Source organism: Canis lupus, chromosome 9 (genome assembly GCF_003254725.2).
Source record: "Canis lupus dingo isolate Sandy chromosome 9, ASM325472v2, whole genome shotgun sequence".
NCBI classification, from domain to species: Eukaryota; Metazoa; Chordata; class Mammalia; order Carnivora; family Canidae; genus Canis; species Canis lupus.
Window position 1 is genome coordinate 34,922,712 of NC_064251.1, and position 26,922 is coordinate 34,949,633.

At 38.3% G+C, this 26,922-nt stretch overlaps 1 protein-coding gene across 2 annotated transcripts; it reads left to right on the top strand.

The window, feature by feature from the left end:
• Positions 1 to 25,174, top strand: PRR11 (proline rich 11). Of its 2 annotated transcripts, none has more exons than XM_025440888.3 (10): positions 1 to 470; positions 10,869 to 11,013; positions 12,853 to 13,003; positions 13,263 to 13,385; positions 16,815 to 17,075; positions 18,442 to 18,540; positions 18,892 to 19,004; positions 19,964 to 20,023; positions 20,110 to 20,206; positions 22,727 to 25,174. In XM_025440888.3, the coding sequence occupies exons 2-10, from the start codon at positions 10,886 to 10,888 to the stop codon at positions 22,793 to 22,795; spliced, it is 1,101 nt and encodes a 366-aa protein (XP_025296673.2). In that variant the 5' UTR covers positions 1 to 470; positions 10,869 to 10,885; the 3' UTR covers positions 22,796 to 25,174. The 2 variants fall into 2 exon arrangements, with proteins under 2 accessions (XP_025296673.2, XP_025296674.2); XM_025440889.3 differs by having other exon boundaries at positions 10,881 to 11,013.
• The last annotated feature ends 1,748 nt before the right edge of the window (positions 25,175 to 26,922 follow it).

Below are 26,922 nucleotides of genomic sequence, written 5' to 3' on the forward strand. Positions count from 1 at the left end.
TTCTCCAGTTGGGCAGAGACACAAAACGCTGCAGGAGGATTGGCTGCTGTATACTTTTTCTTTTCCATTGGCTGCACCCTCATCTCCACTTTCAATTTCATAGTTAGGGCTCCGCAGAGAAGAGCTTCCGATTGGTACAACCGGAAGAAGAGCCAACCAATGACACAGAAGCTTCCACAGGCAGCATAGGGGACGTGACACACCTTCTTAGGTCTCCTGCTTCCCCTCCCCTTCGCTCCCGCCTTCCACTTATTCATACAAGAAGCGCCTCAGCTTTCATTGGCCAGTGCCCGGTGACCTCTTAGCCAATCAGAAACCAGGCTGTGCCCCTACTCTACCCAGAGAGCGAATCGTGGAGAGACGTCTGCTACCATTGGTCCCTCCGTGATAAGGTTTTAATTTTGAATCTTTCTTTACGGCGAAGGAGAGGCCACTACCCGGACTCCATCTAATCCCGGGCTCTTAGACTTGTAAGTGCAGGGAGATCTCCCTTTGTTATCTGGACTCGCATCTTCAGTAGCTCGGCCTGTTGCTGCTTGTGTTCTTAACATTTAACGGAGGTGGGGGCTTTGGCTGGACTCGGCAAGATAGAATTGGGAAGAGGAGGCTTGAGGTTGGGTAAGAAGTGCTCGGCCTGCCTCCACCCTAACCATACTTGTATTTAATTAACACTCTGCAAAATATGTTCTGGAGTGAAGCATCTAACTTCTTTTGCACATTCCTTTTTATCTTTGCTATTCGGCGTTGTCCGGGGACCAGCAGCATCTGCATCACTTGGGCACTTATTAACGATGCAAATTATCGGGCTCCACCCAGACCCACTGAATCATAATATAAATTTTAACAAGAGCCCCCACCCCCATAATTCTTATGCACGCTAAAGTTTGCGAATATACGTTTCTTGACATGCAATATTATTATATTCCTTGATATGCTTTTAATATCGGCTGACGTTTTACAAGAGTGTCAAATAGTGTGCCCTGTTTACTTATGCCTAATACTGTGCTGGACTACGTTTTAGGGAGCTGCAATCTATTTAGAGAATAAGACAGGAACTAAAAAAGCAATGTTGCACAGCGTAGAACAAAAGCAAATATAATCAATTTCCAGAAATAGTCTATGAATGTTCAAGAGTAATGAATTGAACTAGTAATGGAAATTGATTAATTGACTGGAAGCTGTTTATGGGAAAGTGTAAGAAACCTACATAAAAATGTGTTTTACAAGAGGGTAATGAAATGCAATTGTCATTTTCATTGCTGTCACGGTTTTGAAAATATTCCCTGACCAAAAGCACTTTTATCACAGAGAGGAGTTTTAATAGAAGCAGCAGTGCCAACTCCTGCAGAAGACTGTAATTATTATTACTCTATTATTTATTGCATTTTCCTAGAGGACATAGTTTTGGAGCCATCCTTTAACCATGTGAAGGTGCAGTATGATTTGAAGAACTAAAAACCTCCCTCACTAAGAGATTTTTCCAAAATGTACTTGTAGTAAAGCATATTCCTTAGGAGACCACTTGCTAGCTAACACTTAGCAAGAATGATTTTTTCATTAATTTATTGAAAGAAATTTATTTAGTGCCTGCTACACTCTTGGCCCCAAGGAAACAAAGATGAATAAAATTTATCCTAATCTTGAAAAGTCCCCAGTCCAGCTGGGTGACAAACATGCAAAAAAAATTGCAATGCAATGCAATAAATGTTATAATTAGAGTATGTATAAAGTGCTATAGAGGCCTAATCTTGAAAAGCCCCCAGTCCAGCTGGGTGACAAACATGCAAAAAATTGCAATGCAATGCAATAAATGTTATAATTAGAGTATGTATAAAGTGCTATAGAGGCACAAAAGGAATGACATTTTCAACCAGTATAAATTCCATAAGAACAGAGACTATGTTGGCCTTGTTTAGAATTGTATTCCAAAACCTATCACCTCTACCTATCATGGTGGATGATCAGCCCTCAACAAATACCTGTGAGAAAAAGTAACAGCATCTTGGAGCTATATAAGTTGACCTGAACGAGGATACCCCAAGCAGAGGGAAAGGCTGATAGATAACTATACAAGAGAATGTTTTTGGTGGGGGCGCCTGGGTGGCTTAGCCAGGTAGGTGTCTGCCTTTGGCTGGGGTATATCAAGCTCCACATTGGGCTCCCTGCTCAGCAGGGAGCTGGCTTCTCCCTCTCTGCTTGTGCTCTCTCTGTCAAAGAAATAAATAAAATCTGAAAGACAGAAAGAGAAAGAAATAATTAATTTGGTGTTTGGTATATCTCAAGTATAAACCGCAATCGCTAGAAAGGATGAAACTGCAAAGAGCCATCAGACTAAATTGTGACAATCTATGAAATGTATGGTAAGGAATTTAGTTTATCCAGGGCATAAAAAGGAATCTTCAAATATTATTAAGCAAGGGAATATCAGGATCTTTTTCTTTTTTTTAACTAACAGCTGTGTAGAAAATGACTGGCAAGGAGAAAGACTGAAGGCAAGAGGATCATTAGAGGAATATTCAGAAAAACACAAACTAAGGAACATTTTCCAAAACAACTGGTCTGGAGTTTTCAAAAATATAAATAGGAAGGAAGGCAGATACTTACATGAAGAGACTAGGGAACTGTTGTGAATTAAAGGAGAACAAAAAGACACAACAGTTAAATGCTGTGTGGAAAGGGAAAGGGAGTAGCTGTAAAAGATATTATTGAGATTATTGAGGTAATTATGGACTGCTTATTAGACAATATCAAGGTTAAATTTCCTGACTGTGATTGTGGCTTTGTAGGAGAATGTCCATGTCCATATCCATCTTAGGAAACTTAAGTATCTAGACGTGAAGTATGATGTCTGCAACTAACTCTGCTCAGACAAAAACTAAAAACTATTATCATGTATGTGTATATATGTATGTTATATATATAAATGCATGTATATCTATCATATTTTTTTATTCTGAAGAATTTCAAACTTTGTGAAAATTTACAAAAATAGTGTAACTGATACTCCTATTATTTACCTAGATTCATCAATTGCTGTCTTTCTATTCAGGGGTGTGTATGCGTGTGTAATATATAATATATGTATAATATATAAAATTATATAAAATATTAGTTTATATATTACATATACTTATACAGATAACATATAGTGTATAATACATATACACTCCTCCCTGGGAGGAGCCTGATGCGGGACTCAATCCTAGGACTCTGCGATCACAACCTGAGCCAAAGGCAGATGCTCAATCACTGAGCCACCAGGCCCCCTATTTGTTTTTTCTTGAAGTATAGTTGGCACACAATGCTACATTTGTTTCAGATGCTGATATATGAGTGTTAATTATACTAATATAAATTTTCTCAAAGTTTGAAATTTTTAAAAATTGGGACGCCTGGGTGGTTCAGGGTCTGATCCCCAGATTGAGTTCCCACATCAGGCTCTCTGCAGGGAGCCTGCTTCTCCCTCTGCCTATGTCTCTGCCTCTCTCTTTCTCTGTCTCTCATGAATAAATAAATAAATCTTTAAAAAAAAAACAAAAAACAATGGGATAAATAGACTATAGCAAAACTAAAAAGGGGGAAAGATGGCAAAGGCAACTGAATTTAGGAGAGAAAGGGGAGGGATGGTGAGAAGAGATAGGGTGAATTAATCAGATAAATATTTCTAATTCATGTATATGAATATATATATATATAAGTGGAATATATATAATATATATTTTATATTCTATAATGGAGTATCCTAATTTCCTCACCTACCTTTTTTTGGGTGTGGTAGTACAGATCGTTTTTAATTGGCTTTAAATTCCTTTCAAAACAAGGCAGGTACAAAGGAAGGAAAAGTACTTTTCAATTAAAAAAAAAGGAAAAATGCTTTGAGTAATCATGAAAGAAAAGGGGCACCTACGTGGCTCAGTTGGTTGAGCATTGACTCTTGTATTTGATTCAGGTTCTGATCTCATGGCTTATGGGATGGAGCCCCGCATCTGGCTCAGTGCTCAGCTGGAGTCTGCTTGGATATTCTCTCCTTCTGCCCTGACCCCTCTCGTGCCTTCTCTCTCTCTCTCTTTTTCAAATAAATTAATTAATCTTTAAATTAAAAAAAGAAAACATGAAAAAAAGAGCTTCTATCTAGTGCTAATAGTAGGAATCCCACCTAGCCCAGCAAAAAGAATGTGTATGTCTCATTACTCTTACGGAAAGGGGACAAGGATATGTGTTTTAACCTTGAGGAAGACTGCTATATATCCTTTCAGAGAATCATCCTCTGTGTAATATTTAATGATTTTAATAAAACAGTGATAATAGGGCAGCCCGGGTGGCTCAGCGGTTTAGCACTGCCTTCAGCCTGATGCTGGAGACCCAGGACCAAGTCCCGCGTCAGGCTCCCTGCATGGAGCCTGCTTCTCCCTCTGCCTGTGTTTCTGCCTCTCTCTCTCTCTGTGTCTCTCATGAATAAATAAATAAAATCTTAAAATAAAACCCAACAGTGATAATAAAACAGACTTTAGCTTGTTGAGTGGAACACTAATCTAAGAATTATCTCAGGTTGCACCTTTTTACCCTTATAGATTTGACATGTTCTATCAATTCTCTGCCTGTGCCAATTACTGTATTTAATTAGAAGTTTAGTAGAGTAACAATGACCCAGAGTCAAGGACACACACACACATTTACACACGGAGAGAAGAGAAATGAAAAAATATGATTTAGTTCTTTTTTTTCATTGAAAAATAATCTCCAAAATGACATACATCAACTTGTGTGTAGGACTCTTTAGAAATTCGAATGCATGGGCATGTCCAGGAAAGGGATAGAAAGAGAAGGCCCAGTTTCAGAATGACAGTATTCTGTTTTTCTAGCTAATAATATATACCAGAGTTTATATATATATATATAAAGAAAAATATATATATAAATATATATATATAAAGAAAAAAATATATATATATATAATTGGTGGCCTGTGTTCTGGGACTGAGCTGAGGAAAGGGATTGAGAAGTCTTACTTTTCAGTTCAGGATCATCCCCTATCTTCCGAATGATGATACAAATATGACCCTGCTATTGCTATGCCTGATGGCCTACAATTCAGCACCTCTATGGTTTGACTTATCCATCTTTACTGGAGAAGACATGATTGCCAGGAGCTGCCTGGCTAAGGACTGGAAGACAGACTCAAGAGGCCTATCTAATCCTTATAACGATTTAATTAGGGGCAGCCCGGGTGGCTCAGCGGTTTAGCACCGCCTTCAGTCCAGGGCGATGCTGGAGACCTGAGATTGAGTCCCGCCTCGGGCTCCCTGCATGGAGCCTGCTTCTCCCTCTGCCTGTGTCTCTGCCTCTGTGTGTGTGTGTGTCTCATGAATAAATAAATAAAATCTTAAAATAAGATTTAATTAATCCTATTTTTACCCCACCCCAAACTTTGAAAGGTACTAAGTGCTTTCAAGTCCAGAATCTTAAGATTCTAAAAATTGTCTTGCTTCCAGTTGATTGCCTATAGGCAGTCAAACCTCTGCTTTCTTCTTCTCTGCCAAGTCATTTACTACTCATCCACGTTCCATTTTCCATAACTTATTCTAAATTCATCATCTCCTATGTCTACTCCCGTTCTTTGTTTTATGGGTTTATGATTTTTTTATTCCTTTACTGACCTACCTTTCTTTCCTTCTTTCTGCCTTCCCTTCTTCCTTCCTTTCTTCTTTCTTCCTTTTTTTCCTTCCTTCCTTCCTTTACTTCTTTCTCTCTTTCTTTCTTTCTTCCTTCCTTCTTTTGTAGGCTCCATGTTCAGCAAGGAGTCCAGTGCAGGGCTTGAATTGAACCTGGGGTTAAGAGTTAGATACTTAACCAACTGAGCCACACAGGCGCCCCCACCTTTTTAAATTTAATTGAAGTGGAGCTGACACACAAAGTTACCTTAGCTTCAGGTATACTACATAGTGATTCAACAACTCTATACATTATGCTATATTCACCACTCCTTGGGACACCTGGCTGGCTCAGTCAGTAGAGTGTATGACACTTGATCTTGGGGTTATAAATTCAGGCCCAACTTGGGTGTAGAGATTACTTTAAAAAAAGTAAAAACTGGGGATCCCTGGGTGGCGCAGCGGTTTAGCGCCTGCCTTTGGCCCAGGGCGCGATCCTGGAGACCCGGTATCGAATCCCACATCAGGCTCCCGGTGCATGGAGCCTGCTTCTCCCTCTGCCTTTGTTTCTGGCTCTCTCTGTCTCTCAGTCTTTCATGAATAAATAAATAAATAAAATCTTAAAAAAAAAAAAAGTAAAAACTGGGCAGCCCGGGTGGCTCGGCGGTTTAGCGCCGCCTTCGGCCCGGGATCCTGGAGACCCGGAATCGAGTCCCACAGTCGGGCTCCCTGCATGGAGCCTGCTTCTCCCTCTGCCTGTGTCTCTGCCTCTCTCTCTCTGTGTGTCTCTCATGAATAAATAAATAAAATCTTAACAAAAAAAAAGTAAAACTGTTTAAAAATAAAGAAAAATATACTCACCACTCCTTGACTGTCTTTTTTTTTTTTAAGATTTTTATTTTTTTAAATTGGAGTTCAATTTGCCAACATATAACATAACACCCAGTGCTCATCCCACCAAGTGCCCCCCTCAGTGCCTATCACACTGTTGACTGTCTTTTTTTGTGATGTTCCAGAAGGGATTGGACTAATATGTGCTAATAAATGTTTAGTAGATATATATGCATAATTTTATTATAAATTAACTGCTATCTAGTAATGATACATTTATTATAAACAATAATAAAATATATACTGTTTTTTTTTTAAGACTTTATTCATGAGAGACACGGGGTGGGGGGGGGGGTGCGATGGGGGGGCGGCAGAGACACAGGGAGAGGGAGAAGCAGGTTCCATGCAGGGAGCCTGACGGGGACTCGATCCTGGGACTCCAGGATCACGCCTTGGGCCAAAGGCAGGAGCTAAACCACTGAACCACCCAGGGATCCCCTATACTGTTCTTTTTTATTAAGTAAGTTCTATACCCAACGTGGGATTTGAACTCACAATCCTGAGATCAAGCATCACATGCTCTACCGACTGAGCCAGCCAGGCACTCCTATAATGTTCTTTCTTATAAATTTCATAAACAGTTGATTCTTAAAGAGTACTATTGTTGATTTTTACAGACTTCTCGTATCTGTAGCCAAGCTACGGTTCCATTTTTTTTTTTTTTAAGATTCTATTTATTTATTTTAAAGAAAGAGAGCAAGTAAGGGGAGGAGCAGAGAAAAAGGGAGAGAATCTCAAGCAAACTCAGAGCTGGGCATGGAACCCACTTGGGGCTTGATCTCAGAACCCAGAGATAATGACCTAAGCTGAAACCAAGAATTGTACGCTTAATCGACTGAACCACCCAGATGCCCTGCTATGGTTCCAATTTATAAATAAGTATAGTTCTAATAGGAATGTCAGTTGATCTTTTCATTTACTCTATGGAATAAGATAAAGTGAAAAATTCCAATAAAGATTTTTATTGGAACTTCAGTTATGTAAGAATAAGCAACTTCTTTGGTGAATAAAACAATTGTTTTCAAATACTGGAATAGTGGGACACCTGGGTGGCTCAGTGATTGAGCGTCTGCCTTCAGCTCAGAAGCTGGGATGGAATCCCACATCGGACTTCCCTGTGAGGAGACTGCTCCCTCTACCTATGTCTCTGCCCCTCTCTCTCTGTGTCTCTCATGAGTAAATAAATAAATCTTAAAAAAAAAAATACTGGAATAGTTCTCAATTTTTTTATGCTTTCACAATGTAACAACTACAAACAAGATACTTTTTTAAAAGATTTTATTTATTTGTTTGAGAGAGATCCTGTGCACAAGCAAGGGGGAGGGGCAGAGGGAGAGGGAGAAGCATACTCCCTCCTTAGCAGGGAGCAGGTCTTGGGGATTGATCCCAGTACCCTAGGATCAAGACCTGAGCCGAAGGCTGATGCTTAACTGACTGGGCCACCCAAAATATGCTTTTTAATCTGCATCATTAACATTTTTTTTATCAGTCACTCAACAATCAACAATGTAATGAATCAAGCTCTGATTTGTAGTGTGTTGTAATATCCAAGGTGTAAATACTCCCATCATAGACAATTTCAAGTTTTTAATGTGAAGTCACTGAATGTGGAATTGGAAAAAAATGAGCATTTTATAGCATTTTCACTATATAGATACAATAAGATAACCTCAAGAGCATAGATAATAGTAAAATAATTAGGAAGTGATGAGTTTTGTATCATATTTATTACCACTTTAAATATAAATTATCTAATTATAAGTTTACATAATTTAATGGTGGATGTGTTTAACAACTTAACTCACAGACTTCCTGAAAATGTAACAGTTGGTGCCAACCCCAATACACCATTGGAGTAGAGACAAAGGTATAGCCAAACTACCAAGTGCCAACCCCAATACACCATTGGAGTAGAGACAAAAGTATAGCCAATCTACCAAGTTTAAACTGGAATGTCCAGCTCTTTTCTAAAATCTATTTTTATAACTGAAGGGTTGGTGAATATAAAGAAAAAAGCAGGAGGCCAGTTCTCTGTGTCAGTTTGATGTCTAACAAAAGATATCAAAAGGGAAAGAGGGAACAGAAGTGGGGAGGGCTGCAGAGGGGCAGATGGAAGACAAGGAAAAGGAGGTTACCATGGAAGTCTCAAATTCTGGGGATTTCAGCCAGTGAACTCTGGACCCTGGATAGAGGTTCTTAATGATATTTCTCCATAGAAAGTCATTGGCATGGATGTGGTGAGGTTTAATCATGTTTTAGGCAATGACAGGATTGCTGTCTTCCTCTGAGGTTTTCCTAAACATCTTCATTCAGAGTTTTTTTTTAAAGAAATGTCTTTTTTTTTTTTTAAGATTTTATTTATTTATTCATGAGAGACACAGAGAGAGGCGGAGACACAAGCAGAGAGAGAAGCAGACTCCATGCAGGGAGCCTGATGTGTAGGACTAGATCCCCAGGACTCCAGGATCTCACCCTGGGTGGAAGGGAGGCGCTCAACCACTGAGCCACCCAGGCTTCCCAAGAGTATTATTGTTTTGTGTTAAGTTTGTTTAAAAAAAAAAAAAATCAATCCTTTAGACATCCTTTGTATTTAATAATCCCTGCTTAGCCTTCTTTCATTATTTCATCAGGAAAGACAAGTGATATAATAAAAGTGAAGTCTGCTCCAAGTCTCTAAGAACAATTAAGAAAAACATTGTTAGTTTGAGACTTGGCATCAGTTCAATAAGATGCTATCAAGAACCTCTCCTTCTAGAAGGGCTGTTAATATATGCACTGTCACCCATTGCCATTAGGGGTGCCCTCTGCAAGACCAAAAGTCTTGGAACCACAGGCACTTCTGAATTTTTACAACCACAGTGAGTAAAAGGAGGTTCTTCAGCCAGTACCATCTGAGAGCTGAGCAAGCATAGAGCTGCATACCAAGTATTGAAAGGTTACTGGGTGAACAAAAATGGAATGAGTGTGAATTTTAAAGGCCAATTGTTCCTATTCAAATCAAAGTTTGAAGTGAAGGAGGCCCAGCCCTTGAGACCATTTTTAGTTCTGCTACTTGAATAACATCTTTGTTGCTCAGGTAGCAACAGCTGAGACCAGCAAAGCCCTTCTGTATATCAAACTAGCTCTGACTTAATTTTCTTCAGAAAAAGATCTACACTAAACTCTAAATACACTAGACAGGGTTTTTAAAAGCTTTAAAACTAATGTTTTGAAACATCCATGTCTTAGATTTGGGGTAACTGTTATTACCTTGTATATCACCTATTTAATTAACTGTTGCACCACAGAGTGTTAGAAAGAACTGGTCTTTGAAGACTTATTTATTTACTGAATTACATTGGGCAAACCATACTCTTTCTATGTCCCAGTTTATGCTTATGTAAAAATGGAAATAAAAATCCTCTTCTTCAGGGATAAAATCTTGCAAGGTGGTGAGGATTCACTGAGAAAATGTATTTGAAATTGCCTAAAAGCAAATGGACATTTAGTGGTTAAATTTGTTTCTTCCACTACCGACTCCACCTATCACAGTGGGTGCCCAGTAAATGTTACTGAAAAAAAATTTTTTTTTTAATTTCTTTTAATAACTAACCATAACCCAACTATAGCCATTTTTTCTGTTAGAAAAAAGGGAAATACACTTGACTTAATGAAGAAAAGCAAGACAAAAAGCAAAACAAAATTAGAGATAATGTAATGCCAAAGCAAGTCTCTCTAAAGATACTTTAAATCTGGGTTTAGGGGGAATCACTGGGTGGCACAGCAGTTTGGCGCCTGCCTTTGGCCCAGGGCGCAATTATGGAGTCCTGGGATCGAGTCCCACGTCAGGCTCCCGGCATGGAGCCTGCTTCTCCCTCTGCCTGCGTCTCTGCCTCTCTCTCTTTCTCTATGTCTGTCATGAATAAATAAATAAATAAATCTTTAAAAAAATAATACAAATAAAAATAAAAAATAAATCTGGGTTTAGGGATCCCTGGGTGGCGCAGCGGGTTAGCGCCTGCCTTTGGCCCAGGGCGCGATCCTGGATACCCCGGATCGAATCCCACGTCGGGCTCCCGGTGCATGGAGCCTGCTTCTCCCTCTGCCTCTCTCTTTCTCACTCTGTGTGTGACTATCATTAAATAAATAAATAAATAAATAAAAATCTGGGTTTAAATTTTTCTTTACTTAAGGGTACTTCTGGGATGCTGGCAGCAACCTATTTCCTAACCAAAGCAGTAGGTATAAGGGTGTGCTCACTTTGTGATGATTCATTGAACTGTATAGTTAAGATTTTTGCATTTTCTATATGTACATATTATTCTAAAATAAAAATGTAAAAAAAAGTTTTTTCTACAGAAATCATGCCCAAGTTCAAGCAACGGAGAAGAAAGCTAAAAGCCAAAGCAAAAAGATTATTCAAAAAAAAAGAAGCCTCTAACTCTCAGCCCAAGCTAATTATACCTCCTCCTCCACCACCCTCACCAGAAAGGTAAGGTGAAAGTGTGGAAAGACAAAATATTGAAAATCTGATCCATTAAGGATAGGGTTACCAGATTTCGCAAATAAAAATACAGAATGCCCAATTAAATTTAAATTTCAGATTTAAAAAATGAACATTTTTTTAATTGTAACATTTATAATATACTAAAAATTATTCATCCTTCATCAGAAATTAAATTTTGACTGGGCATTCTAAATTTTATGTAGTGACCATAGTTCAAGAGTTTAAATGAAGTAAAAATCACAAGAAATTGTACTGGAGATGCACAGTAATTATTTTCTCCTTCCCTAGTCAATTTAATTGTATAAATCTGGGAACTAAGTGATGAAAGAAGGGCATAGGATTGGAATTTCAGTTTTAGTTTTGGTAAGTTTGGTCAGTTATTCTCTGGGATGCAGGTTTAAACAAGTTACTGAAAGAGACTCTAAGTTATAGGAATCCCTAGGATACTGGTTCACGATGACATACTTTATACTTTTTGTAATTATAGCTCTCTTTACAGAAAAAAAATTTAAAATAAACAGGGCCTCAAAAAGCATTAACCATGATATTATCCTTAATGCTTCTCTGTCTTGAATATTGGAAATGGCCCCTGACTGGTCTTCCTTCTTCTGCTTTTGCCAACCTCTGCAGTGTATTTCAGTGCAATAGTCAGAGTGAGCCAGCTAAAAATCATGTCATATTGCCCCTCTGTTTAAAACTTTCCAATGTCTTTTCTAGGGTACCTGACTGGCTCAGCTGGAAGAGTGTGTGACTCTTGATCTCAGGGTCGTGAGTTTGAACTCCATGTTGGGTGAAGAGATTATATAAAAATAAATAAAAACTCTCCATGGCATCCTCTCTCAGAGTCAAAATTAAAATCCTTTGTACAACCCCACAGTCTGACTTGACATTATCTCATAATCCTCTATCCTTCAGTTTCTCCACCCTAATCATCCTGGCCCCCTTGCTATTCCCTAGACACTTCAGACAAGCTGCTATCTCAGGGCCTTTGCACTTACTATTACTGTTGCCTGAAATGCTCTTCTCCCAGATATTTGTATTGCTGGCTTCTTCACTTTTTATCTTTTTTTTTTTAAGTAGGTTCCACACCCAACCAGGGGCTTGAATTCATGACTGTTGATCAAGAGTCACATGTTCTACTGACTGAGCCAGCCAGGCATCCCTGTATTGCTAGCTTCTTTACTTTGTTTCGGTTTCTTTTCTCAAAAGTTGCCTTCTCAGTGAGACTTCCCTAGCTACTCTACCTAAAATTTCACCTCCACCCAACATTTCTTTCCTGCTGTATCCTTTTCCTCATAGTATTTATTCACTATCTAACAATCCATATATGTTACTTATTTGCTTACTTTTACCTTTCTCCCAAGACATGTAAGTTCAATGAGGGCAGGGTTTTTCTGTATTTTGTTCATTACTGAATCCCTGATGCCTCTTTATATTCCAATTTACTTACTCTAAAAAAAATAAACTGTTGCATAAGTACATCACGGAACTCTAGAATTTAATGAAGAATTTGGCATTATGTAGTCTCTGCTCCTGAGTCATACTATAAAACTAGCTTGTTTTTTTTTTTTTTTTTTTTTTTAAGATTTATTTATTTGAGAGAGAGACAGAGCGAGGAGAGGGGCAGAGGGAGAAAAAGAATCCAAAGCAGACTGCTGCCGAGCATGGAGCCTGACTCAGTACTCATTCTCATGACCCTGAGATCATGAGTTGATGCTCAACCAACTGAGCAACCCAGGCACCCCACAACTAGCTTGTTTTTAAATACAGGCTATTATTCCAACTCAGGAGTTTTTTATTTGTTTGGTTTTGTTTTTCCTACAGAGTGATTATTCTTTCAGCAGATACAGCCCTTAGCAGAAGCTTGCTTAGATCATCCTGGAATTTCAGATTTCCCAATATCAAAGATACAGTAAAACTTTGGACAAATAGAGTGTGGTCTATATACAAGTGGTGCCAGAACTGTATGGCCCAGGTATGTGTTTTACATACTGGCATGTGTTTGACATACTTGTTTTCAGCAATATGGTTTATCTACATACTTGGTATGTATGTTCACGTGTGTGTGCTCAGGTCAGCAGAACACTCAGGCTAAGCTCAGGTAAGAAGAAATTATGGAGTTATGTATGCCTTTGCTTCTGTAAAACATACATCAAATCACTTTCTTCTCTCTTTTTTCCTTGTCCTTATTGTGTTGCTTATAGAATTAAGGCTTGTTTATTTTTGAATTTCAGAGTTTAGAAGTATTGAAAGATACCATCTTTCCATCCCATTTCTGCCACCGAGAACTTCACAATCTAAGACAACAGTTTTGCATTTTGGAAAGTGAATTACACAAGCTCCAAGAAACAATGAAGGTTAGTATTGTTAAATAAAAAAAGAAATCCAGAATTAGGGAAGGAGAGGTACAGGCCAAGTGCTAGTCTGGGGCCTGTTTGCCCTCAGATCTGTTCCTTTGGCTTCAAGGCTCTGCTCTGTACTGTACTGGGGCTAACCCATGAAGGCTGTATGTCCCAAGCTCCATATCACCTGGTTCTGGTTGTACTTGGTTAATGGGAGTTGCTGATGAGAGACTGTCAGGGGTGTGGAGGGAGTGTGTTTTTCCTCTTTGTTCTCTCCATTGAGCAATTTCTCCAGGATGGTTGTTGTCTCCCTCACTCCAGCTCCCTCCAAGTAAATCTACCATTTTTCTTGATTCTCTGAGTTAACCCACCTCTAGAGATCTGGTTTACTGCTCTTCCCTTTTCCTTCCAGCCTCAAGGTATTCATGGCTTTCTGCAGTTGCTAATCTCTGGGCTCCTTCAATGTCCCCTGTGTCCTTTTCAGCTCTTTCATCATTAAAGTAACCAACTCCCTACGTTACATTCCACCTCTTTTAAATACTCAAGATGATTTCTATTTTTTTGGCCTGATAGAGGGAGAAAAAAGCTATAAATATCAACTCTTTCTAAACTCCCATAAGCGGGATGCCTGGGTGGCTCAGCAGGTGAGCATCTGCCTTCAGCTCTGGGTGTGATCCCAGGATCTGGCTTCGAGTCCCACATTGGGCTTCTCCCAGGGAGCCTCCTTCTCCCTCTGCCTGTGTCTCTGCCTCTCTCTCTGTGTCTCTCATGAATAAATAAATAAAATCTTTTAATAAATAAATAAATCTCAAAAAATAAACATTGTAGTGAAGCTTTTGGTATTACAACCCTTTTCCCAGAATTTGTACCTCAAGGTGAATTAGATGGGAAGAAAGGCAAATCACCTAATTCGTTAGGTCTGAGTTTCCACATCTAAAAATGAGGATGATACCATCTGTGGTGAGCTGAATCAGTTGCCTCCAAAAGATATCTCCAAGTCCTAATCCCTAGAACCTGTAAATATTATTTAATATTATTATTAAAGTGGGGATCCCTGGGTGGCGCAGCGGTTTGGCGCCTGCCTTTGGCCCAGGGCACGATCCTGGAGACCCGGGATTGAATCCCACGTCGGGCTCCCGGTGCATGGAGCCTGCTTCTCCCTCTGCCTGTGTCTCTGCCTCTCTCTCTGTGTGTGTGACCATCATAAATAAATAAAAAATTTTTAAAAATATGTTATTATTAAAGTAATCTCTACACCCAAAATGGGGCTTAAACTTACTACCCCAAGATCAAGTATTGTATACTCTACTAACTGAGCCAGCCAGGCCCCCCTTAAGTTAAGGATTTTAAGATGAGGAGATAATACTCTATTATCTGGGTGAACCCTAAATCCAATGACAAATGTCCTTATAAAAGAGATACAGAGGGATGCCTGGGTGGCTCAGCAGTTGAGCTCCTGCCTTTAGCCAGGGCGTGATCCTGAAATCCTGGGATTGAGTCCCACATTGGGCTCCCTGCATGGAGCCTGCTTCTCTCTCTGCCTATGTCTCTGCCTCTCTCTGTGTGTCTCTCATGAATAATAAAAAATAAAATAAATAAAATAAATAAAATAAATAAAATAAAATAAAATAAAATAAAATAAAATAAAATAAAATAAAATAAAAATAGGGCAGCCTCGGTGGCACAGCGGTTTAGCGCCACCTGTAGCCTGGGGTGTGATCCTGGAGACCGGGGATCAAGTCCCAAGTCAGGCTTCCTGTATGGAGCCTGCTTCTCCCTCTGCCTGTGTCTCTGCCTCTCTCTCTGTGTCTCTATGAATAAATAAAATCTTAAAAAAAAAAAAATGTCAGATCTATGAGAAAAAAACAATGCAGAAAAAAATAAAATACATAAATAAAATAAAATAAAATAAAATAAAATAAAATAAAATAAAATAAAATAAAAAAATAAAAGAGATACAGAGCAGAGCGCCTGGATGACTCAGTGGTTAAGCATCTGCCTTAGGCTTGGTAACAATCCCAGGGTCCTGGGATCGAGTCCCCCATTGGGCTCCCTGCTCAGTCTGCTTCTCCCTCTGCCCCTCCCCCCTGCTTATGCATACATTCTCTCTCTCATAAATAATCTTTAAAAAAAAAAGAGAGAGAGAAAAAGAGAGATACAGAGCAGAACATGAACAGAGGAAAAGAGGAGCAGTGGAACTACAGGCAGAGACTGGAGTGACGGAGCCTCAAACCTAGGAATGCCCTAGCTATCAAAAAGGAAAAGGCAAGGGTTAGAGCATTGGAAGGTAACTGTCAACGTGATTTTAGACTTCTAGCCTCCAGCACTGTGAAAAAATGAATTTCAATTGTTTTAAACCATCAAATTTGTGATAATTCGAGACTGCAGCCATAGGAAACGAATACACTACCTTACTTCATAGGGTTATTTTTCATTTCCTAGGGCTGCCATCATGAAGTAGCATGGACTGGATGGTTTATATAACAGAAATTTATTTCCCACAGTTCTAGAGACTAGAAGACTAAGATCAAGGTGTTGGCAGAATTAGTTTCTTCTTAGGCCTATCTCCTTTGGCTTGTCTTCTCACTGTGTTCTCAAACGGTCTTTTCTCTGTGCATACACATCCCTGATGTTCCTCCTGTAGGTTCAAATTCCTTCTTTTTATAGGAATTGTGGGGGAGGGTTTGAGGGGGGACACAATTAAACCCATAACATTTCTTATTCCTTTTTATCAGTACTTGAATATACTACTACATTCTTGGCTGCATTAAATTTTTTTCCTCTGTCAGGAACTTTCTTTCCCTATACCTTATCTCCCTTTCTCTCTTGAGATCTGATCAGTTGCAATTCATCTTTGAGATTATGGCTAAGTATCACTCCCCAGGGCATCTGGACAGCTCAGGCAGTTAAGAGTCTGGCTTCAGCTTAGGTCATGATCTCCAGATTCTGGGAACAAGCCCCACATCGGGCTCCCTGCTCAGCAAGGAATCTGCTTCTCTCTCTCTTTCTCCTGCTGCCCTCCCCACCACTCATTTTCTCTCTCTCTCTCAAATAAACAAATAAAATCTTTAATAAATAAATAAATATCACCCTCCAGTTTTCTCACTATTCATGCTCACAGCACACTTTATCATTTTCACTGAAGCATTTTTTTGTTTTGTTCTGCATGTGTGTGTATGTGTGTGTGTTTAATGTCTGTCTGCCTTCCTTACCAGACTGATGTAATAGACAAGGTTCACATTGTACCTATAGTGCTGGCATATTGCACACACAAAACAAATATATGAATGAATGAACTAACTTGTGATAAATGAGAAAATATTATAAAATGCATTGTATACTGAGAAAGCATTCAATACATGGTAGCTATTATCTTGATGACTCTGAGCCACAAGAACCAAATTAATCTGTTATTCATTTGCTAAATGTAATGTTTTCTTACAGGCTGTCTTAGAAAATTCTTCCTGCCCAAGCTGTGGTCAAATGTGTCACATAAGTGGTAAACTTACAAATGTGCCTGCCTGTGTTCTGACCACCCCTGGAGAATCTCAAGCTGTACTTCCTCCCTCGCTGCCACAGTCAGCCACCCATCTTCCTCCTCTTCCACCTCCGCCTCCACCCCCTCCACCTCCTCCTCTGCCTCCACCTCCACTACCTAGGGCACCTTTGCTGCTCAGAAAATTCGATCACACTAAAGCACTTCAGGTAGGAAAAAAATCTAGTAATGATGTGTTTTGGTCAGTGTATAATGGCATAGTAAAGTAAGGTGGCCTTTTAAGACTAGGCTAAGGGCTTTGAGAGGAAAGCTGCATTTTTTTCTGATTCCATATCTTAATTATGTCAATTTTTATGTTTTTAAAACTCAAGCTTTAGGAACTCACAAAAACTGGATTTAGAAATAAAAGTGATTTTTTTTTTTTTTTTTTTTTTTTTTTTTTTTTTTATGGGCAGCCCGGTGGCGCAGCGGTTTAGCGCCGCCTGCAGCCCAGGGCGTGAACCTGGAGACCGTGGATCGAGTCCCACGTCAGGCTCTCTGCATGGAGCCTGCTTCTACCTCTGCCTGTGTCTCTGCCTCTCTCTCTGTGTCTCTATGAATAAATAAAATCTTTTTAAAAATACTTTAAAAAAAGAAATAAAAGTGATTTTTTAAAAGGATAAATGAATGAAAGCCAGTAGATTGGAATATTCTTAATGGCTTCCCAGTATATCTTTTACCAAAAGAAAAGCCTCCCTGGGAAACCAAATTAAGAACAGAAGATGGCTTAGTGAGTAAAGTCAAAATAAAAAGAGTTGGGATGCCTGGGTGGCTTAGCAGTTGAGCTCCTGCCTTTGACCCAGGATGTGATCCTGGAGTCCCAGGATCAGAGTCCCACATTGGGCTCCCTGCAGGGAGCCTGCTTCTCTCTCTGCCTATGTCTCTGCCTCTCTCTCTCTGTCAATCATGAATAAATAAATAAAATCTTTAAAAAAAAAAAGAAAAAAAGAGTTGGTGGATACTAAAGTATAATGTCATTAAGCTAGAGGACCACTCTCTATTAATTCCTTATCTACCAAGGAGATCAGAATGTTTGTGAATCACTAAGGTAAGCATGACTCTCTTTAAAAATCTGCTGAATTTTCACTCCAGATACATTTGGTTTAAAATGACTGAATTAATTCCAGAATCTATTATGTTTGCCATAATGCATACTTCTCTGGCTATACATTCTTGTTGTACGGGAACTGAGGCAATTTTTAGGTTAATTGAAGCAAAAGTTCACCTTGATTTGAGGAACTCCTTCAACTTTTGTCTTATTATAATGACTCCTTAGGAAAATGCATAGTTGCAGGGAACTAGCCTATCTCACATTTACTTTCAAAGCCTTACATTTTGATGAATACTTTGCAATAGCATTAGCATCCATGGGTACTGAAAACAGAATCATTCTTGGTTAAATGAAAAGGATTTGACAGGTTCCCAGGGTAAATAAGAGTTAGTTTTTAAGTGAGTCTTTAAAAACTATATCTGGATTTGCATTTGACTAGATATCCTGGTTACAATTTGAATTCTAACCTCTCCATGTATTTTAAGGCTGGATCATTAAAAAAAGATGGACCCATGCAGATAACAGTTGAAGATCTACTCACTGTGAAATTAAAGAAGACACAGTGTTTTGACGAAAAGAAGAAGGTAAGATGTTACCGACCCTACACATGGTCTTTCAGCTTTTAACCTGGTCGTCCCTTCCTGGAAAACAAGCATGAGTCTTATGTACAGAAGCCATACTGAAGTATTTGATGTTTTATTTGTGTAGTTTTGGATCTCCTCAACAAAATATGTAGATCCCAAAATTATTTAATTAGGCAATTGTATCCACCAACCATTAGTCTAAAGAGGTAGAGACATACTTTGAAGCTCTGGAATAAAACTTGAGTAGTGGATATATCTTATACTTTAAAATACTCATTGTTTCAGCATGTTTACATTTTGAGTGATATTTTTAAGTGTGTCTTTTGATACTTTCTCATTTTGTGATTAAAGTTTGCGCCATCACCAAAAGCACGGTATCCACTAGTTACTGTCTCTGACCTCCAGCGCGTCACCCTGAAGCCCAACTCCAAAATGCTATCAACTCGAGTTACAAATGTCTTAATGTAAGGGACTGCACCGTATTATGCTCTACTGTTACTTAAAAGAATTTTTTTTTTGATTATCTCTAACTTTGAAAGTTATATATGCTCATTGTAGAAAACTGGAAATCCACAGAAAAATTTAAAGAAAACAGGGGCACGTGGGTGGCACAGTCAGTTAAGCATCTGACTTGGCTCAGGTCATGATCTTGGGGTCCTGGGATTGAGCCCCATGTCTGGCTCCTCACTCAGCAGGGAGTCTGCTTGTCCCTCTGTCCCTCCTCTCGGTGTTTCTCGTGAATAAATAAAATAAAATATTAAAAAAATTTTTTTTTAAAACCTAACATATCTTGGAATTGATGAAATTTGTGTGTGTATAGCATGTGTGTGCATGTATACATGTTTGTGTACCTGTATATGATCATATTGTACACATACATAGTTAAGGCTTTTCCAATTTAATGTGTCAAGACCTTTCCCCATCTTATCAAAAATCAGTGTAAAGCATCATTTTGACTTCTTCAGTATATACAGTTCATTACACGTAAACTTCATAAACTCCTGTTTTGAGACATTTAGGTTGTTTATGATCTTTTATTTCTAACTCTTCAGTGCACACCCTTGTCCATCATCTATGTGCATACTGAGTTTTTGTGCATAAGATGAATTCTTATATGGATAATTACTGAGTCAAGAAGTATTACTTATTAGGATGATTATATCACCTTATGCTCCTATCCGGATCTACTGCTTTTTTTTTTATTTTAAGTACGCTCCACACAAAAGTGGGGCTTGAACTCATGATCCTGAGATCAAGAGTCATATCTCTACTGACTGAGCCAGCCAGGCACCCCTCTGCTGCTATTTTTTAATGTAACAAATAGAACTAATTTCAAGGGCATTGCCTTTAGAAATGACTACTTTGCTTGGGGAAAAATGATAAAATCTGGCAAGTTCTAACTTTTATATCTTTATTTCATCAGTACCCCTGGTAAAAGCCAGATAGATCTGCGGAAACTACTTAGAAAAGTTGATGTAGAGAGGTAATACACTTTATCTCTATGCTTTCTAAATCCATTTGAAAAGTTGGCATAAAACACAGCTTCTGATATTGCCAATACCTTTGTAGGAGCCCAGGTGGAACCCCCCTCACCAATAAAGAAAATATGGAAACAGGAACTGGGCTGACTCCAGTAATGACCCGGGCCTTGAGAAGAAAGTTTCAGGTAAGCTTGGGAGGGGGAGGGGAGAGGTAGGTTCTTTTTCTTCAAAATCATTTATTTAGATGATTTTTTTTTTTAAGATTTTATTTATTTACTTACTTACTTATTTTAGAGAGAGTGTACAAGCAGGGACAGAAGGAGGTTGAGGGACAGAAGGAAAGGGAGAGGGAGAAGCAGACTCCCTGCTCAGCAGGGAGTCTAACCCAGGGCTTGATCCCAGGACCTGGAGATCATGATCTGAGCTGAAGGCAGATGCTTAACTGCCTAAGCCACCCTCTTATAATAAATGGTACCTTATGCTTTATAAAACACTTTCATATTTAGGCTTTATAAAATTCTGTGACATAGCTAGCATTATCATCTCTAACTATGAATGTCTAGTTTTATTAATTCCTTTAGTAAGTATTTATTAAGCATTTCCTAAATGCCAGGCACTGTGCTGGAGTACCAGGGATATGGTGGTAAGCAAAAACAGACCTAGCTTTATTGTCATAGAGCTTTCAGCCTAGTGGGAAAAATAGACATTAGTCAAATAATCACATATTGGTATTCTACACTGAGGTAAGTACTATAAAGGAAAGGGACAGAGTCTGTGGGAACCCACAGAGGAACTTCATCTAGCCTGGGTGATTTAGGAAGGATTCCCTTAGGAAGTAATGAAGTGAGACTTGAAGAATGAATAGGCATTAACTGGGAAGCATACCTGTGGGATAAGGGGGTGGACCCACCATGGCTGTCAGGGCAGAAAGAGCTCCAGGCAAAAAAAAAAAAAAAGAGTATATGCAAGGGTCTTGTGATGTAGGGATCAGATCATGCACACTTGATAGGAAAAGGTCCTGGCAGCTTTCTTCTTTGTCACCTGCATGTAGGATCCATACACCAAAATCTTGTTTATCAGTGGGGCCTGATGTGATTTCTTCCAAACTCTGTCATCATCTCCCTATTCACCTCTATTACTGAATCTGTGGGGAGTAGCGATCCTTCTGCCACTCCTACTAGAGTGCTGGGACGCAAGGCTCCTGGACTCTTCTCCATCTCCCTCTGGCAGTAGAGACACACCAGAGACTTCACTGCTGACACTTTGCCACCCCAACACGGTCCTCCATTTGTTTGCTCATTAAGAATCAGTACCTTTTACAGACAGCTTGGTATCCCTCTTGCCAATCAACTTGGTCCTCCTGGACATTATACCACCTTCTTTGGAAGTATGGCCACATTCCTCTTTCCTCCTTTTGGAACATCCAGTAGGAGTCTACCCCTAGATCACATTCTTTGGTCATATCACAAATTATGAAGGTCAAGGACAGAAGGCCGAGGCCTCACTAAAGGACTAAGCCCCTTCCTTTCTTTGCTCAGCTCTGGGATTCTTTTTTGTTCCTGTCCTACCCCATAATTACTGTAATGAGTTGAGTAACATGGAAATAAATGAAAATATGATCAATAATAAGCAGACATATTGAGCTACAACATCAAAAATCACAGAAAAGATCTCTGTCATATGAGGTATTTGCCAAAATCCACTTAGTAGGAGGAAGTTTTTTATTTTTATTTATTTATTTTTTTAAGATTTTATTTATTTATTCATGAGAGACACACAGAGAAAAAGAGAGGCAGAGACACAGGCAGAGGGAGAAGCAGGCTCCATGCAAGGAGCCCGATGTGGGACTCGATCCAGGGTCTCCAGGATCACACCCTGAGCTGTAGGTGGCGCAAAACCGCTGCGCCACCTGGGCTGCCTGAGGAAGTTTTTTAAAAACTGTTGTTAGGATAGCCTGGGTGGCGGCTCAGCAGTTTTGCACGCCTTCAGCTCAGGTTGTGATCCTGGAGTCCCCCGGGATTGGGATCGAATCCCACATCAGGCTCCCTGTGGGGAGCCTGCTTCTCCCTCTGCCTATGTCTCTGCCAGTTTCTCTGTGTCTTTCATGAATTAATAAACAAAAATTAAAAAAAAAAAAAAAACTGTCGTTAGACATAGAATGACCCTTCCTACTTAGCCCTTAGGTTTCCTTTTTCCTTTAAGTCTGAAACAATTGTATTAGTTAGGTTTTGCATTTGGTAACAAAATTTGGTTTTGCATTAGGTAATAAAAATCTGACCACCATGGCTTAACCAAGTAGGGGCTTACTTTTCTTACCTGCATATTCCCTTGGGAAGTAGGTAGGCCATAACTGGTATAGCAGCTTCATCAAGTCCTCAGTGTTCTTTCATCCTTAATGTGTGGCTTTTATCTTCCTGGTAAAGAATGCCTACACCTCCTAAAGCCTGGTGTCCACATTCTAGGCAAGATAAGGAAAAAGGCAAAGTGCAAAAGGATATCATAGCTAAGCTACCCCTCATCTCTTAAAACAGGTACTATCTAGGAACTTCTGATTATATCAGAGAAACTGGGAAAGTGGTTTTTAGTGGTCTGGCTGCATTACTGCCCTACACAAAATATGGATTCTGTTAGTGAGGAAGGAGATCTGTGTTGGCCATAGGAACATAATTCATATTATAACTGGGACCCTTTTTTTTTTTTCATAGATGGCTCACCCTAGAAGCCCAACTCAAACTCTGCCACTTTCTACAAGTAGCTTTGATGAACAAAACTGATGCCAAGCTTGCCTGACTCCATGTGATGATCCATAAAATATACAGATAAAACCACCCCAACCCTTTTTTAATATAGTAGGGTATGTATAAATAATTATGCTAATATATATAATTTCATTTGAAGAATTAAAGTATTGCAACCCCCCATACATACTGTGATATAAAGTGGGTATTGGGTATTTTTTAGTTGGCATGATCAATAAGAAAACAGATGGGAAAATGCAATCCCCAGAGTGATGTTTATCCTGGAATTACCCAATTTAGGTTCGAAAGCTTGTTCAAATTTAACTAGATAACAAATTTGTATTCAATAGGTACACTTAAGATATTAAGAAAATAACCTGATTTCCTTAAAAGTAAAATAAAATAAAATAACCTGATTTCCATTCTTGCATATTCTCAGGTAATTAAAAAGAAAAGTATTTCAGCCTGTCAAGCTAATACATTCACTAAGTACTGTAGACTTGGGATGCCTGGGTGACTTAGCGGTTGAGCATCTGCCTTTGGCTCAGGGCGTGATCCCCGGTGCGGGGATCAAGTCCCGCAGTGGGCTCCTCATAGATAGCCTGCTTCTCCCTCTGCCTATGTCTCTGCCTCTCTATGTCTATCATGAATAAATAAATGAAATCTTACAAAAAAAAAAAAGTACTGTAGATTTGATCAGTAAAAATGGTCCTCTAGATTTGATTTGTTTACTGTAAACAGTTAAAAGATAAGACCCTCCCCCATCCCAACCCAATTATTTTCCAGATGGATTTGAAGTAAAATATCCAATTTAACCATAAAAATTAGAATGTATCATGTCTAGCAGCTAGAAATGATATCCAGGTAGTCATATCTGGCTCTCTGAAGTCTGATATATTTTTTTCTTTGATATTTGCTGTCCACATTTGTGCAGCTAACTATGAATTTTATGGAATCTCAACATGAAGCTTGAATTCCCACAGTGGTCTGCCAGGTATTCAGATAATTCTGAAGTCCATAGCAAATCCTCTATGAGACCTAATTCCTATCCTCAACAGCCTGTAGCTTCAATCACTGTAATAATGCATACCTCACTGAATTTTTGTTCTTTGTTCTTTCCTGCCAGTCCAGACTTGCCAGATTTAGCAATTATAAACATATGATGATCAAATTTGAATTTCAGATAAAAAACAAATAACTTTTAAATATAAATATGTCCTATTAAACAACAGATAAAAAAAAAAAAACAGATAGGGTTTTTTTAGTATAAGTATGTCCCAAATATTGCATGGGAGTTATATATTTATACTAAAAAATTATTTATCTAAAATTCAAATTTAACAGGACATCCTATATTTTGGCTGGTTACCCTATCAGTCAGTCCTCTACAAAGTTGCCAAGTATTTATGGGAACTCCCAGCTTGTCAGACATGTCTACTTAGTGGTAGACACAATTATAGCTTCAGTCAGGATCTCCATTACTAATGTGTTAAGTATCATAGAGGAAGGGGAACTCTGATTAGGGTGAGTTCCTGTAACTGGAGGTGCAGTATTAGCTTTGATTCCCTGCAGTTCCAAGAATAAGGATCACAGATGCACATAGATAGGAAATAAGGTGTTTCAGATTGTCACTGAACTTCCTAGCCTGATAGGAAGCAGCTACACAGATGACATCCTTGAAATAGCATCATTTTAGCATAAGCTAAAAAAGATATTTTAGTAATTTCCCAGAAGTGCCTATATCTCCACAGATACATATTGCTTTGAGATGCCAAATAGAGTGTTGTGGAAAGTGAGCAGACTGGAAAGCAGACCTGGGGACCATGTTTTGTTTTATGAGACCCACATTTATATTTATAGACACATTTATGCATGCAAATTATAGGTAATAAAGTTAAGAAACATACCTGCTTCTAGTTAAAAAAAAAAAAAAAAAAAACCTTCCTAGCTACATTTATATTATATAAGGATAAAGAAGAAAAAAAAAAAAAAAGAATAAAGGGAATGATCACTGAAAATAAAACATTTGAGTATTTGTAACAATGTTTTATGGGACATTTATAATGCTTATTATATTAATAAACCACCATGTATTGTCTCAATTTAAATGATTTGATGATTTGATCATTGAAAAGTTCATTAAAAAATGCTCTAGAAATCCTATATATAAACATTTATAAAGCTGCTATTGCCATTGTACCAGTATTAAAATGTTTTTTATCTTGTGTCTTTTACTAATTTTTATGACAGGTTTTATACTGTACCCATTTGAGAATCCTGTAAATGTTATGGCTTCATTTAACTGTTGTTAATTATAAACTTCCAATGTTTATTTTCAGACTGAATAACAACCAGGCAATATAAACACCAAAGTACATCTGGTTATGTTTTTAAATAAAGCAATAAAAAACCTTTGATTTTTCCTCATTTAATTTTTTTCTAGAAACGTAACACAGAAAAGTACATAATACATAAATTAATAAATCATAAAGCAAATGCTTATGTAACCACCAAGAAAGAAAGAGACATTATAAATGTCTTTAGAAGCCCTATCTCCCTAACTATCTAACACGAGTAACTACTGATTTGCTTGTTATAGTAAATATTTCCTTGCTTTTATTCTCTAAGTATACATCCCTAAATGCTATGGCTTATTTTGCTTGCTTTTGACCTATATAAATAGAATCATATATTATATACCTTACTTCTGCCTTCTTTCAATCAACATTTATTTTTAAGATTTAACCATGTTATTGTGTAGCGCCACAGATCACTTACTTTTTATTGGATGAATATAGTTACCATTCATTCCATTGTTAATGGAACTTAGGGTTGTTTATAGTTTTTGGCTTTTATAAATCATGCATGCCATTATGAACACTCTAGATACTATTTTCTAGAAACTGTCAAACTGGTTTTCCAAGTAGTTATACCAATCCGTAGTCCCTTCAACAAAGTATGAGAGTTCTTGTTGCTCCTGTTTTCTTCAAGAGAGTCTTTTCTATTTGATTTTTCAACATTTTATTTGGGAAATCTGTACAATGTTTATCGTTAATATACACTTTTTTGCCTGGATTTATAAATCAAAGAATTGTTAAGATGATTTTATATCGGCAAAGTCACATACTAAACATAGCAAATTGGGGCACCTGGGTGGTTCAGGGGTTGAGCATCTGCCTTCAGCTCAGGGCGTGATCCTGGTGTCCAGGATCGAGTCCTGCATTGGGCTTCCCACAGGGAGCCTACTTCTCCTTTTGCCTATGTCTCTGCCTCTCTCTGTGTCTCTCATGAATAAATAAAAAAATCTTTTTAAAAAATTAAAAATAAAAATAAACATATCAAATAGTATACATGGTGAGGATCACAATATAATTTATATTGATAAACATGTAGAATTTCTCATTTTATTTTTTTTAATATTTAATTTATTTATTCATGAGAGACACAGGCTGAGAGAGGCAGAGACATGGGCAGAGGGAGAAGCAGGCTCCTTGCAGGGAGCCCAATACGGGACTGGATTTCGGATTCTGGGATTACGACCTGAGCTGAAGGCAGGCGCTCAACTGCTGAGCCACCTAGGCATCCCAAGAATTCCTCATTTAAGTTGGATTTTCAAAAAAAAACTAGGATCTGAACACATAAAGCAGAGAAGGGAACAAGTAAAAAGCAAATAGACAAAATTTTTTAAAATATGTTTAAAAACCTATTGCAACTCCTTTCTGAATTCTTGTTAGTAACTAAGAGTTGGTTGAGAAGCCAAATATAGCTTAATTTATTAAAAATATCACCACCATGACTTAGGGCTCCATCCTTCCTTTGAGAATTATATGAAATGACTCTTTCCCCCCTACATTTTTATTGAGACATAATTAACATATAACATTGTATTGGTTTAAGGCAAACATAATGATTTGATAAATGTATATGCTGAAAAACTATTTCTACAATAAATTTAGTTAATATCCATTATCGTGTATAGTTATAATTTTTTGTGATGAGAACTTTTTTTTAAGTAAACTCTACCCCAAATGTGGTGCTCAAATTCACCATCCTTTTTTTTTTTTTTTAAGATTTTATTTATTCATGAGAGACAGAGAGAGAGGCAGAGACATAGGCAGACAGAGAAGCAGGCTCCCCACAGGTAGCCTGATGCAGGACTTGAT

Coding starts and splice junctions, on each gene's coding strand:
- PRR11 (XM_025440888.3), top strand. CDS start 10,886: ATGCCCAAGTTCAAGCAACGGAGAAGAAAGCTAAAAGCCAAAGCAAAA. Junction 11,014..12,852: donor CCACCACCCTCACCAGAAAG/GTAAGGTGAAAG, acceptor TTTTTCCTACAG/AGTGATTATTCTTTCAGCAG. Junction 13,386..16,814: donor AGCTCCAAGAAACAATGAAG/GTTAGTATTGTT, acceptor GTTTTCTTACAG/GCTGTCTTAGAAAATTCTTC.